Raw genomic sequence first — 15,046 nt, 5'->3', positions numbered from 1 at the left:
GTGCTCCCTGGTGGACTCTCAGTTTGTTGATGCTTTGCCATTGTGGGTGTGGAGATCAGAGATAACGACTAACTACAGTTACGTGTAGTTAACCGGTTATGAGAGGCTTTTATAAATGTTACCTCATGCTCGCTCTCAGTGTCTTCATGCTTTGGCGCTTTGTGTGCACAACATATGGGTGATATACGTCTACACTGCAATTCAGACTTCTCTAGTGAAAATCGTTCCTTAAAATTTTTCCCGAAACTCGTTCCTTAAAATTCCCCAAATTAACAGTAGCATTTGAAAAAAACCTCGTCCCTTAACAATTCCCCATATAAACAAGCTGCATTTCGAAGAAATATCCTTTCGTAGAATTTTCCCCAGTAAATAAACAGAATTTGGTAGGAACCTCAATCCTTTAAATTTCCCTCAACTAGCAATTCAGAAGGATGACTATTCCTTTACAATTTCCCAAATCAAAACCTTTGGAACTAAAAGTTTTTACCGCGCCTTTATAATTTTTCCCATTCAACATGTTTAACGAAACACAACCGGCCACTAGGGTAAAATTGTCCTGCACCAAAAATTCAACAAATCAAACACACAAAATTACAAAACCTCCTACCTGTGCAAGTGTAAGCGACTTCGCCGCATTGGAGTGGACGAGCTCGTCATACTGCAGCTTAATTTTCCTCTGAATAACACTGGCGGACGATGTGAAAGGGTACGGGCAGCTGCCATGATGATAATCCCCCTTCCCTATCCCACAAGTACATCCCAACTCTCCCTCATTCTCAATACCATTACTCGCTGCATTCTTGGCCATTATAAAACCCCCCAATTCCTCCACCGTCTTCTGCATCGCCTTCTTCTTCCTGTTCTTTTTCCTTCTGCTCTTACCCTCTGCGCGCCTGGTAACAGCCACAGCCCCCTCAGCCTCACCCTCCACTGCCCAATCAGCGACACGTGGCGGCACGACGGCATCCCCCTCACCCGCGACACGCGGCAACTCTTTCGCCACGTCATCCTGCGCGGATATCTTCACCTCAAGCTCCAAACCCTCCTCGTCCGACTCTGGCCCCTCGGTCACATGGCTTGCGACCGAATCGGCCACTTCAACCCTCTCTGGTTCTCCAGTACGATCACATGGCGGCTGCAGGAGGTCCCTGAGGAGATTCCATTTGCGATTGTTGGAGGAAACAGAGGCGGCCAGATTAGTCAGCGCCGCTAAATTGGCGATGGGGTTGCTACTGCAATTCATGTCTTCCATCTTGATTTGGAGGCTCTTTGGACACCCTGCGGACATGAGGATTTCCAACACTAACCGCCTCTGCAAATTCTTGGTGTTCTTGTCACTGATTTCGCTGGATATGGAGGAGGGGAGATCGAAATGCTTGCTGAGAGGGGTTTTTTGGAGTAAATTTAGCACAAGTAAGAAGACAGCCGACACAGAGATTGCTGCAGCCGCTAATATTATCCACATTTCTTCCAATTCCATGAGGAAATTACATAGCCCTTGAGTGCCGCGTCTTCCATATTTATATACGTCATGCATTTTATTCTTAATCTTATTTTAGTGCCAGATTTTTAATCAGAGGACGCGGTTGAGCAAAGTGGCTCCTTCTCATTGGGTGAAATTTGATGGCCGTCTGCGAGTAAAAAAACATTTAAGATGGCTGCACTAGAGTTTTGTCTTTTTTCGGTTTTTTCATGATGTATAGAGTTTCCAGAGTTATAAGGTCTATGATCAGATCTAAAAGATTTCCACAATTCATGAAAATGAGTTTTAATTTTTGGATTAAATTGTGTATAATTTTCTACTATCGATGTTTCGGATTATACTATATGATCCATCATCAGAATGCAAGAGAACACAAAGAACAAAAAATAAATTGCAGATCTAGCAAACACTAAAAAAGAACAAGAAAGGGGGGAAGTTTGGGTGAGGAGAGAGGAAAAAGTACCAAGGTGATGGGACATGACACTGATTTAGAAAAATATATTAAAAAATGATTGAAAACCACTCTTAAAAAATGAAACTAATGATGTTATTCTCCGTGGCTTCTCATAATAATAATAACAATAATAGTATTTCTTCTTTTTTCAGATTTTCAAACAAATGATTTATTATCATTAAAAAAATAGAAATAGAATTGAATGATTGTTAGTATGGTACATTAAATTTGTTCATTTGTAAGTTCAGAAATAGATTCTATTATAGGCCTAGAAATAGGTTTGATTGTGGATTTAGATCTAAGGTCTCTACTCAATTAATTTGCAAGTTTAGAGGTCTATCATAGAAAAAGGAGAGGGATGTATACATTTAGTTCAAAAAAAGGCATATTACAGGGGCTTTCTATAAGAAAAAAATGAGAGGTATATATACATTTAGCTCATAAATAAATTATGCTACCAATTCATATTCAAGTTCCAAACTAGTTAATTTGCAGGTACAAGAGTCTACCATAAGAAGAAAAAAGAGGGATGTATAACAGAAAGAAGCCCCCACTTAGTTTACAGGTAGAGGGGCACAATGAAGAGAGACACAGGAGAGGAGACTACCATAAAAAAAATTGAGGATGAGTTTGTAGGCAAGGGAGGGAGGGAGGAAGAGAGAGAGAGAGAGGAGACTACCACAAAAAAAGGTGAGGATGAGTTTGCAAGTAAAGGAGCACGATGAAGAGAGAGAGAGAGAGAGGGGCACTAGAGGAGACTACCACAAAAAAAAGTGAGGATGAGTTTGCACGTGGAGAGGGACACAATGAAGAGAGACACATGTACTAATTTTATGTTTGTCTATATATGTAGTTTATATACAAGTTTGCTAATAAAGTTAAATATTCCACAAATCCTTCGTTTGATTCCCTACAAGTTGGTGGATTTTGAGATTTATTTGTAGTTATTTCAACATGCCAATCATTTTCCTTTTATTTATTTGTACTTACACTACATTTTCCTAATTTTATTACAGCTTTGAACCACTCTCTCTTGTGATTGATCAAGTTGAGCACACATGACAATTCAAATATATACTCTTCATAAAAAACAAATTTAAAAAAAAATACAAATGTATGACCACAAGAATCAAACCATTTAATTTTTAAATCAAAAACAATGTACAGTTTTAAAAGAATATGTAACTCTTCTCTACGTCACAATAATTAGAAAATCACCATTCCATAATATTCATAAATTTAATCACTCTTAATTGTTTTATAAAATGAAATATTATTAATGAAAAAAAAATCCAAACTTTTTGTACAATATTTAAATAACATTTTCATAAAACAACAAAAACTTTGAAAAATCATATTTCTAAATTTAAAAAAGTACAAAAAATTTAGTCAAGAATTATTCAATCTATTATAAGATTTGAAGCTAATGTTTTTCAAACAGATTGAAAAAATTAATTAATAATAATAAATAGACCTAAACGTCACGTTATTTGCAATTTGGAATTTGGAACACTCAAATTGCACTCTTTAAACTTTACAGCTACGCTACTCTTTTATTTTTATTTTATTTTAATGCCGTTCGTCAATGTGACCACTAGTGCATGTGACCGTGGCTTTTGTTATAAGTGATGCTTGTGCGGTCAAATAAAGATGGGACAGGTGTCTAGAGAGGAAAACTTTAGGAACCCGCCGGACACTTTTCTCCACCGTGCAAACCACCACAGTAGGAAGGTAATATTCACATGTTTTTTTCGCTTCTCTTCTTTCGGACTCACGTGCAAAACAAGGGAAGAACCCGGCTCTAATAATTGACACGTATGATTTACTTTTTAACCAAAGCAATTTACTTTTTAGGTAATTGAAAGAATTTTCACATTCAAGTGGGTATTAAAGATAATCTTTCTAATGAAAATATTATTAGTGTTAAAGGTGGTCATATATGACAAGTTTTTGAAGTTGATTAAAATAATAAATGAATAGTTAGGGTAGAATTTGATGGAGGTGAGTTTGAGTGTAATTACGATTATTTTAAAGTGGGACGTTTGATATATTTTGTAGTGGAATTTATATTAAATAAATAATAAGAATTAAGAATTTTTATATAATTGCTAATTGATCAAAAAAAGTATAAGTGGGGATAATTTCTAGGACCTCACATTTTCCACATACAACTTGCACCTTAATTAATAAGGATTACTACTTTTAAGGAGGAGATTTTAATAACTTTTTTTTCCTATTCAGGGGACCTACTCCACAAAAATGGATCTTGAAGCCCTCCTCATGAGACTACACCCTTAGTAAGGTGCAACACTTTCTATAAGCAAAGTAGGCTCAACCTCAAAGAAAACTTTATGGTTAAGCATATGTGTACTTAGATGTGTGGTCTCCTGGAAAGTCAAGGTGTTTCACCATACTGAGTACCACCTAGATGTAATGAGCATTAAGTGTTTCATTCATTCTAATGAGTGATAGGCTCTTCTGAACCATACTCGTGAAGTATGAGTTAATGAGTATGACTTAGAATAACATAGTTGAATCATTATACCAATATCATAATTTGACTTTTTGGTGGAAAATATATCCTTCTTATGAATATAATAAATGTTTGAAAATAAGATATAATGGTGAATAAACTAGTTATTAGTAATAGGTGGGTATAGTGGCATGGCATAAATAAACATGTTAAGGTCTTGATTGATTGAATCAACAAGCTATTGATCTCACACAGATAAAAGAAATTTTTGATTTATACCATTTCATTTTTTTATGAATTGTGAATGTTACTTCCAATTAGTTTGATAACATCAATCAAAAAAGGTTCATAACAAGATGTTCTCTCAATTCTCATCAACTAACTACATTAGAGAGAAGTCACATTTTACAATAAAAATTATATCCATGTTATATGGAAAATAATTTTTGTTGACATTAAGAAATAAGAAAGTAGAACTAGCGTAGTCACGGAGTCATAAAATCAATTATGAAAATTTAAATTATAATCAAGATCTTGGTTAGAATAACAGGATGGCAAAGACAAAGACAATTGAGTTAGTCATGTTAAAATAAAGATGATCTACAACTTCTAGTTTACAACATGGGGTATTGTTTTCTAGCTTTGTGGGTGCATGCAAAAACATATTCATGTTGGGTGTTTGTGAGAGGATCCCTCATAATATTTAGAAGCTTGTGTTTTTTTAACAATAATGGAGTGATGATAATTATGTTGGATGCTCACTTTTTTCCCAAATTTGGACGGCATGTCTTTTGTTACCTTCAATACATGGAGGATATGTAATTGATCATCTTGTAGCTTCTAGAATAGTGTGTCTCCCTTAGATGCATGCATTGATGGTGGTTGTGGAGTTGGCCTACAAATAGGTTTGGAGTTCATGAACTTATTTTTGCTTATTGATGTTTGGCTTACATTCATGTTCCTTAGATATAAGGGTTTTATGGATTTTTCTTAAAAATCTATGGAGATGTTCATTTATGACAATCCATTATTTTGGGTTGAGTTGTTTAGTTCTTTTTAGAATTGTAAGTCTTCCAAATTAGAAGTGGGTGAGGATGTGCATGGATATTCTTGAACATGGTGGCTTTATAATTTTTTCATGATCAAGAAAAATCCTACAGTTTTGTGGATCTAGTAGAGTTTTTCCTAGTCCCTAGTTCCTTTGGGGTGTTACTTGATAAGATGATTGTAGTTTTGCATCCACATGTTTGTGGTGAGAGAATATGTGATGTTTTCTCTAAATGGAGATATTGGTACATAATTAGTCATTCAATAGTTATATAATGATGTTTTTTTGATTCCTCTACTATGGTGTTTGATGTGGACTTGATTGTAAAACAAGATCTATGCTTGAACCATGTTGTCTAAATGATAGTTCTCTTTGAGATGACATTCACGTGTCACTTATGTAACAGTGGGTTTTTGTGTCGCGGTGATTAGACCTACAAGTTATGCAGTTGTGTGGGTTGATCACCTACATAGTTACAAATGGATAACTCAAATGTAGATTGTTTATATCTATAAGGTTTGATTCAATGTTGATGTAGAATTGTTGGTAGGCCTTGTATCTAGTCACTTATGCATTGATTTGATTGCTTTGGTAAGGCAAGATGGATGATGAGTGAGACTTGGTAATGGGGTCATATATTATGGTGTATATCCTTGGTTTGGAGATCTTGGTTTTGTTAGAGTGTGGTTGTCATTGCACCAAAAGATTGATCTATCAATGCCCAATACAACCACTCAACTTATAGTACACAAGAGGTGGTTAAGCCCTTCTCACGAATCCCAAGGGGAGTGCTAAACAAATTTTCAACAATCTCCCCCCTTAGCAATACTCGAGGGTCTAAGGATTCAAACTTATGACCAAGCTCTGATACCAAATATTAGAAATAGGAAATAATAAGAGGGGGGTATAATTTCGCCCACTCAGGGTTAACATCTAGGATATCGTCCCTAATTAGTTAGTAATTATTTTGTAAAAAAAAAGAGAACCTTAACGTAAAATACCCATTTCCTTCTTATGCTTTGTTATGCATGTACACTGTTGTAACTAGTAAATTCATCATAACTTTGTCTGTACTGATCATATTGTCTTGTGAATTTGCATACTTCATCATCACTATCTGAAGTATTTGTACCTAACTCTACACATGTCCATAATATGCATATGAAGCTCACCAATCAAAACTCTATCTGTTCTTCCAGATAAATTGTATATCACTTAAACAATTTTCTAAGTATATCTGCCATAACTTCATCTTCATGCTTTGCTCACTTCTTGCGACTAATATGTTTCCATAAATGACAACATCAAAATCTCTAACCTAGAAAAATTGTCAACAATCTTCCCCTTTGGAATTGATGGCAACATATGGGAAAAATGGCTAATTCCCAAAACAAGACTACTCAAAACTTCAAAATTTACAAAACTTGTGGTCGTTACAATATATCAAAACTTCAAAATTGTGGATCATCACATACATTTTTTCCTTATATATCCTAATTACATTATAACTCCCCCTTTGATTATAATTATAATTCTTATTACAATTTCCACACTACTCCCCCTTACTATGTATATACATACAATATTCCTTACCTCTCCCCCTTTGACATCAATGACAAAAGTGTCAAAAAGAACTATATACATGTCTGTTGGAATTCTTTAGAATAACTGGGGGGGTGAATCAGTTATCCAAGGTCCAAAATGTACTATTAAAACTTTTCACAGCTTAGTGAACCCATAAAATATTTATCATCATGCATGCATCTATAAGATTATGCAATCATTTAAAACTTGTTGGTTACTATCCAATCAATTTGCAAAAATGTAAACATGAAACATAACAGATTCAATAACACACATGACACAATGATTTACGTGGAAACCCAAGTTGAGAAAAACCACCAATAACATGCTACTCTTTCTCACTCTTTTGAAGTGATGCCCTATCAAAGGCCAACCTTGTTAAAGGTTACAATACACATTGTTAAATGTGACCCTATTAAAGGATTTCAATCACCCTATTAGGAGTGAGTCTTGTTAGACTTTAGACCATTCACTTGGAATGTCACCCAGTTAAAGGATTTACAAATGACTATTTTTGAAATAAAAAGCGACAAAAACAAGGGGGTCAACCCTTACAACCAAAATGTTGGTAACCAACACATCACTGGCAGAGACCAACAATGAACACTACTGAAGTAAAAACATACTAAAGTTCAATTTAGCCACAAAAATACTATGCAAGTAACTAACCAACATACTACTATGAACATAAACAACTAAACTATAGTAGAAGTCTACGATGTTTGCTATACTAGTTAAGCTCATCATAAAAATTGTTGGCACAACTAGGCCAACCCAAGTGTGAGCAACAGCTGGATACAAGCAAAACAAGTAACAACAAATTAACATAAAACAACTTGGATCCAAGGATCCCTTAAAACTAACAAACTTAATTCTCAGTTTTTACCTTTCCCTTCCCAACCAGAAGAATATGGGCCCAATCATCAGTAGGGAATTTAAAAAGAAGCTTATGATCCTCCATGTCCATTCATGCTTCTTCTTTCTCCTGTGCCAATAGTTGAAGGGTGGTTGCAGTAGCATGAGTGACCTTTAGAGAAAATTTAGAGAAGGTGGCAAACCCTTCTAAAATTTTAACCCGCTTGCCTAATTTGGCATATACCTCCAATTGTTCCTCCATCTCCTCCTTATTTTTCATTCCCGCCTTTTTAACTTCCTTTTTAGCTTTTTATGTCTGGTTATCTTCCTGCAAAACCCTTGGGTTAGTAAAAACCTTAGATTTTTCCTTGGCCAGGGAGGAAATGGTAATGGGGGAGGTGTCCACTTTACTACTATCTTCACAGAAAGTAATGGGTTGTAGGGTGAAGCTGGCCGAAACATGGGTAGTCTCCGTGGTAACAACATTTCCAACTGACACCTAAGTATTTTTCATAGACATCTGGGCATTATCAACCGAATTGTCCCTAGAGTTAACACTTTTTTCAACCTCCTCCTTCCCATTTTCTCTCTTAGAATTAGAGTTATCCTCCTCCTCCCTCTCCTCTTCATTATTTTCTGAGCTCTCCTCTTTCACCTCCTCAACCCTGAATCTGTTAGATTTTTACTTGCACCTTGCTTGGGATTGGGCAAGTCTTCATAATCTCCTCCTACCCTTTTTGCCTACCTGCTCCTTCGAGCCCTCCTCTTCTACCTCCACAGGTTTTTCCACTATAATCTTTTTACTGCCCTTTTTTTCCATAGCCACATCAAGTTTCTTCTTTTTCTTATTTTCATGGCTAGGGGAGGGTCATGGGGTATGAATTCTGGTACCAATATTGGTACTCAGGGGTGAATTCTACCAATGGTGCTGGTTATCAACCACCACCACCCTAGGGGGGCAAAGGGCAAGATGGAGTTGGTATAGGTGAAAGATTAGGCCTTGGTGGATAATGGTGAAGTTAAGCCCCTTATTCCTCTTTTCCCTAACATCACTGACAGTATCCTCTAGAGAATGTAGCAGAAAAAATGGGATAGAAATAAAATCCCTATTTCTAAAATGATTCAATAAGGGAAAATGGTAGTAGTAGTAGTAAACACTGAACCTACCCTCTAGCGTGAGGTATTTCACGAGAACTAGGAAAACATCGTCCCATGGAGATGGCAACCTATCCCTCTTAAATCCTCCTCTATAGTGCATTGGTTCCTCATTCTCTGCAAAAAACTGCTCATACTAGCCTCGTTAGCGGTTTTAGTGACCTTTCTCCATCTTTTCCCCTTCATTGAAAGACTAGTAGCCATGGCAATTACTTCCTCATTAAGTTGAAATGTGATTTCATTAATGGTTACCTTGTGGTCGTTCCACCCATTGACAAACTGGGGGCACAATTCTTGTCATACCCCACCATCGACTGCATGTAAGGCAAAAAAAACCCTTCTTTCAACAGAAACTAGGTAGTCATCATGTCTTTGAAGTTCTCAATTTTTGTGGGCTCCAGCCTATTTAAATCTCCACCCATATCTTCCTTGCCAATTTCCAATTCCCCCACCTCAATAATGCACATCTGAATCTCCTTATCAGCGAAAACACTACGAATACTATCAAGCCTGAGTCTCTCAACTATGAGCGAAAAGGTTATACAAGCCCATGCTCGATGAACTTCAAAATCCCATGCAAATTCATTATGAGAATTGCGCTTGTTTATCATCATAATTTTAACATCCCAAAAATTTCTAACAATTTGAACAATGATATCCTTCATACTTTCAAATGGGAAGTAATTTGAATTCTATAATGTGTTACCATAATAGTGAAATGACACTCTTCTTAAATTGCATTCATTCATTTTTCCATTAGTACAACCACGTCTTCTCCTCATTTCCCTCAAACCTTTATTAAATTTAGCACGCTTCAATTCTCCAAGGAAAAGATTGCCAAATTTGGCCACAGTCTTAAATTTAATAGCCATAATTAAATGATACTCCCCCCTCTTTCTTTGCGTACCAAGGACTTAATATCCTTGTTTAGATTTTCCATATTTCTCTAGCATGTGACTGCCATTAATTTAAACCCCATGGCAGCCACTGCATCAGCCACCCTATTTCCTTCCCTGTAGATGTGCTACAGGTGGACACTTTCCATCCCTTCTAAAATATGCCTAATGTCCATAATGATAGTCTAAATAGTCCACCCCGGTTGGGACACTACATTAACCAAATCAATAATTAATTTAGAGTCCCCCTTTATGGTTGTTTCCTTAAGTTGCATTTCTCTAATTAGCTAAAGCCCCCAAAGCAAAGCCATTGCCTTAGCCACTTCCATTCCCCACCTTCCCAATGTAGACTAGCAGTGGATCACCATTCCCATCCTGCAGCACTCCACCCACCGCTCCTATACCTCCTCTAGCGGCACCATTGAAATTTAGTTTGAATTGTGTAAGGGTAGGTGGTGACTGTTAGGTCAACCTTAATCCAAAGGATTTACCCTAGACTAATACAATTATTAGAGAGTAATAGCAAGGCTTGATCTAATAACAACTTACAACTCCATTTGCAGATTACAGATCTCTGTTTCAATCCTCCATTCTACTTGGCTTTCGCACACTTTAGCTCTAATAGCTTGTTCACCCTTCAAACATCCATACCCTTAAGCCTTCTTTCTTAACTTGCCAATGCAAACTCTTTACTTAGGTCACTGAATGAAGCAATACCTTAGACTCCTTGTCTTCCTTAGGTTCTCGCACATGACAACCTTTGCTTCTAACCAACCATCTCTATAAATAGAGAATTAAGATATTTTGTCATTCATTCTCCATCGTCCAATTTGGGATTAGGATAGATTAGGTAGGATTCAATGAATCTACCCCTTATTTCATTTCATTCCCTTCTAAAAATTCTCCTTCAATCCTCATTGAATTCACCTAAAAATGGTTTACTATGAATTTTGTGCCACCAGCTCATCAATCTTATCTTCCACACGGTTTACATAATCCAAGAAATCAACTTTGACAACTCAGATCCATCAAATTCACAATCTTTTTAATAATGCTGACACTCGACATTAACTAGCCTATGATGCTTGGCACATACTATGTTGCTCGGCATCCATTGTAAAATCACTCAGTACAAACTAAAGTTTGTTGGTGCTTGGCATCAACTAAACTTTACTCAGCATGAATTGTTTCACTCAACTTACTCTAAAATAGACTTCTAATGAGCTCCAATTGATTTTCTACTTGGTTTACACTAACTTTTCTTGGCACCTACTGTCCACTCGGTCAAGCTTGGTAGACTAACTTCGTTTAACTTGTTCTAAACTTTCTCAGTGTAACCAACCTCTGCAATCTTAAGTAGATTATCAATGCACTATAATATCACTGTCTTGGCTAATTCTTTTACTCCTTTTCCATATCATAACTCAACCTTTCCTCTAGGTGTTATTATTACCTCAGTTGATCAAATTCTCTTCATCAATCAAATAAATGATAGTACTTAAATCATATAAGCAGTTGTCTTACTGGAAAATAACAGTTTTGACATTAGTGACAAAACAATGATTAAAACACGTTTATCATACTTGTATCAATTTATTTTTAATAATCTCCCTCTTTGGCATTTATGGCAAACCAGACTGATCAACCAAAATGACTAGGTTTAAATAGTAAGATCAACAAAATACCAAAAAGAAAATAATTCATTGTATTGAAATCTCTCCCTCTATCAGCAACTTTCATCTTCTGAATAGGTTACAAAATTGTGTTGTATTCTGATCAATAAACAATCAACTCATCCTTATGACTCCCTCTAAATTACTTCTTATATCTCCCTCTACGTTATCTTCCTCTTACTAGGTAGATGTAATCAATAGATATACTTTCTCTCTTAGTAGTAAAAATTTATCCCTCATACTATGTGTTAGGATTTCTTCCTCTTTGTTCAATTCCTTTAAGTGTTGTTAACAATGTCTATCTCCCTCATAGGATTCTCCTCTTTCTTCAATATCTCTTAGGTTTCTGTTTAGTTTCCTCTTCTTCAATATCTCTCAAATTTCTGTTCAGTATCCTTGTATATCTTCCTCTTTGACAACAATGCCAAAGACTTGTAATCTTAACATGTAGATATGAACATCTTCAGTTTTAGCTCTTTGATTACCTTAGGCAACTCCTAAAGTAAGATCCACTGCATCACAGTGTAACATAAGTCAATCAACTTGTTTGATGCAGGACACTCCTCTCATTTCTTAGATAGCCTTTGATAGGGGTATCACCCCTAGTTTACCTCTTAGATATTCATGAGCATCCTCGAGTAATGGTTTTGTGAAGATATCAGCAATTTTTTCTTTTGTGTTAACATATTCCATCTTCACCTCTTTATCTTGAACTAATTCACTCAAGTAATGATACTTGATTCCAATGTACTCAGTCTTTGTGTGGATCACATGATTATTTGATATATGTATAGCACTTGTATTATCACAATAAAGTATCACTAATGTAGTGATCTCTTCCTTCATACCTTTGAGTAGTTGTTTGATCTATATAATGTTTGTACAATTTATTGTAGCAACAACATATTTATCTTCAATAGTAGATTGAGAAGTGTAGTTTTATTTCTTGCTAGTCCATGTAACCAACCTCTTTCCTAAGAAAAGTGTTCCTCCTCTGGTGCTCTCAATTCAAATTTCTAATTTTTCTTGTAGTATAGACCATATTCCTCTATTCCTTTTAGATATCTCATTATTCTCTTTACAACCATCAAATGATTCTCTCTGAGATTAGCAGAGAATCTTGCAACTATCCCTAGAGATAATTCTATATCAGGTCTGATATATACTACATATTGTAATTTTCTAGTCATAGACCTATATAATGTTTGATCCACCTTAGTTGAATCATCATTCTTTGATAATTTATGTCCTGTCACCATAGGTGTACTTATTGGTTTAGACTCTTCCAATCCAAAAGTTTTCAGTATCTCCTTAACATACGTTGACTGAGTGATGTATATACCATATTTCATCTGGTGTACTTACAAACCCACAAAGAACTTGATCTCTCCAAACATAGACATCTCAAATTATTGCTTCATTTGATTTGCAAAAGCATTACATAAAGTATCTTGACCTCCAAAAATGATATCATCAACAATAATTTCATATAACAAAATACTGTTTCCTTTCTTTGTCTTCAAGTACAGATTGTTCTTATCATCAGTCCTCTCAAATTCAATCTTCACAAGATAATTATGAAGTCTCCCATACCATGCTCTTGGTGCTTGCTTCAAACCATATAAAACTTTGTGTAATCTACATACCATGTTTTTGTTGCCAACATCAACAAATCCTTCAGGCAGTTCTATATAAATTTCTTCCTCTAATATACCATTCAGAAATGCAAACTTAACATTCATCTAATAAACTTTGAAACCTTTGTGTGTAGAGTAAGCAAGCAAAGTTCTCACTCCTTCCAATCTAGCAACAGGGGCAAATGTTTCTTCATAGTCAATCCCTTCTTCCTATGCATATCCTTTACAAACTAATCTTGCCTTGTTCCTTGTGACTTTACCATTTTCATCTAACTTGTTTTTGTATACGCAGTTGGTGCCAATCACATTTTTGTCTTCTAGTCTAGGAACTAGAGTCTGTGTTTTGTTTTTCTCAATTTGTTCAATCTCTTCTTCCATGGCTTTACTCTAACTCACATATTCTAAGGAATCTTTCACTATTATGGGTTCTTTCATGCTCAACAAACATGTATTGTTTCTCAACTTGTTCGTTGTCATTGGTCTAGCATCTTTATCTACAATGATTTGTGTAGCAGGATGATGTCTCTTGACATATTTAGACAATCTTGGTTTAGCTCTGGTTTCTTCATTTCGTCTCTCAACTTCTGAATCACTATGTACATTTCTATCAAGTAGTTCAATATCTCTTTCATGTACACTAATCTCAGAATCAGAATATCCCTCAACTTCATTTTGTAACTCAGCACTTGAATGTAGCTCGATTCCTAAATGTAGCTTGACATTCATAGTATGTGACTCAACAGTCACTATAACTTCTTGTTGGTTTGCAACTTGATTTGTAGCATCTTCTTTAGCAGGCATACTTTCATAAAAGTATACAAATGATTTGTATTCTTCTGGTTCCTTCATATGTTCAGCCTCATATACTTTTGTATATTCATCAAATTTCACATTTACACTTTCCACAACTTGGTTAATGTTAATATTTAAACACTTATAAGCTTTACGTCTTGTGGAATAACCTAGAAATATACTTTCTTCACTTTTTGCATCTAGTTTACCATTCCTGAAATCTTTGAGAATATAGCATTTGCTTCCAAATACCTTAAAATATTTTACATTGGGTGAGTATCCATACCAAAGTTCAAAAGGTGTTGAATGAGTACCTTTCTTGACTTGCACATGGTTCAAGGTATAGACAATTGTACTTACAACTTCTCTCCAATATTTTAAAGCAACATTTTTCTCCATCATGAGTGTCCTAGCATAGTCCATTACAGACCTGTTCCTCCGTTCAACAATTCCATTTTGTGGAGGGGTTCTAAGAGTAGATGTTTGTCTTTTGAGTCCTTTGTCATTACAGAACATCTCAAAATCATTTGATGTAAATTCTCCTCCTCTATCAGATCTCAAATATTTTAGATTTTTACCTAATTCATTTTCAACTCTTACTAAGTACCACTTAAAAATTTGGAAAGCATCAGATTTATGTTTCAGAAACATAATTGTCATCTTTCTAGAATAATCATCAACAATCAACATAATATACTTATCTCTTTTGTAGCTTTGCACTTCAATTGGTTCACACAACTCAGTATGAACAATCTCTAGTCTTCCTTTGGAGGTACGAGTTTTATTTTTAAAACTTGACTTTGTCATCTTGCCTAACTGACATTGTTTGCACATTATATTATCAAGCTTCTTCAACTTAGGAAAACATCTAACTATCTCATGTTACTAATACTAACTAAGTTATCAAAATTAACATGACATAACCTCTTGTGCCATAGCCATACATCATCAAATTCTACAACTAAACATATAACATCCTCTATATCAAGGTAGAAT

At 35.4% G+C, this 15,046-nt stretch overlaps 1 protein-coding gene across 1 annotated transcript in view; it reads right to left on the bottom strand.

The window, feature by feature from the left end:
- LOC149576825 (CA-responsive protein) overlaps window positions 1–1,493 on the bottom strand; it is a 42,510-nt gene extending 41,017 nt beyond the window's left edge. Inside the window, exon 1 of the mRNA XM_089820316.1 lies at window positions 608–1,493. Coding sequence (XP_089676442.1) covers window positions 608–1,480 — 873 coding nt within the window. The 5' untranslated portion in view covers window positions 1,481–1,493. The remainder of the gene's footprint in view (window positions 1–607) is intronic.
- Window positions 1,494–15,046: the final 13,553 nt, after the last annotated feature.

Source organism: Cupressus sempervirens, chromosome 1, assembly GCF_028749045.1.
Source record: "Cupressus sempervirens isolate cs-2001-9-10 chromosome 1, ASM2874904v1, whole genome shotgun sequence".
In the NCBI taxonomy this organism is placed as follows: domain Eukaryota; kingdom Viridiplantae; phylum Streptophyta; class Pinopsida; order Cupressales; family Cupressaceae; genus Cupressus; species Cupressus sempervirens.
This window is presented reverse-complemented; position numbering and strand designations above follow the sequence as displayed.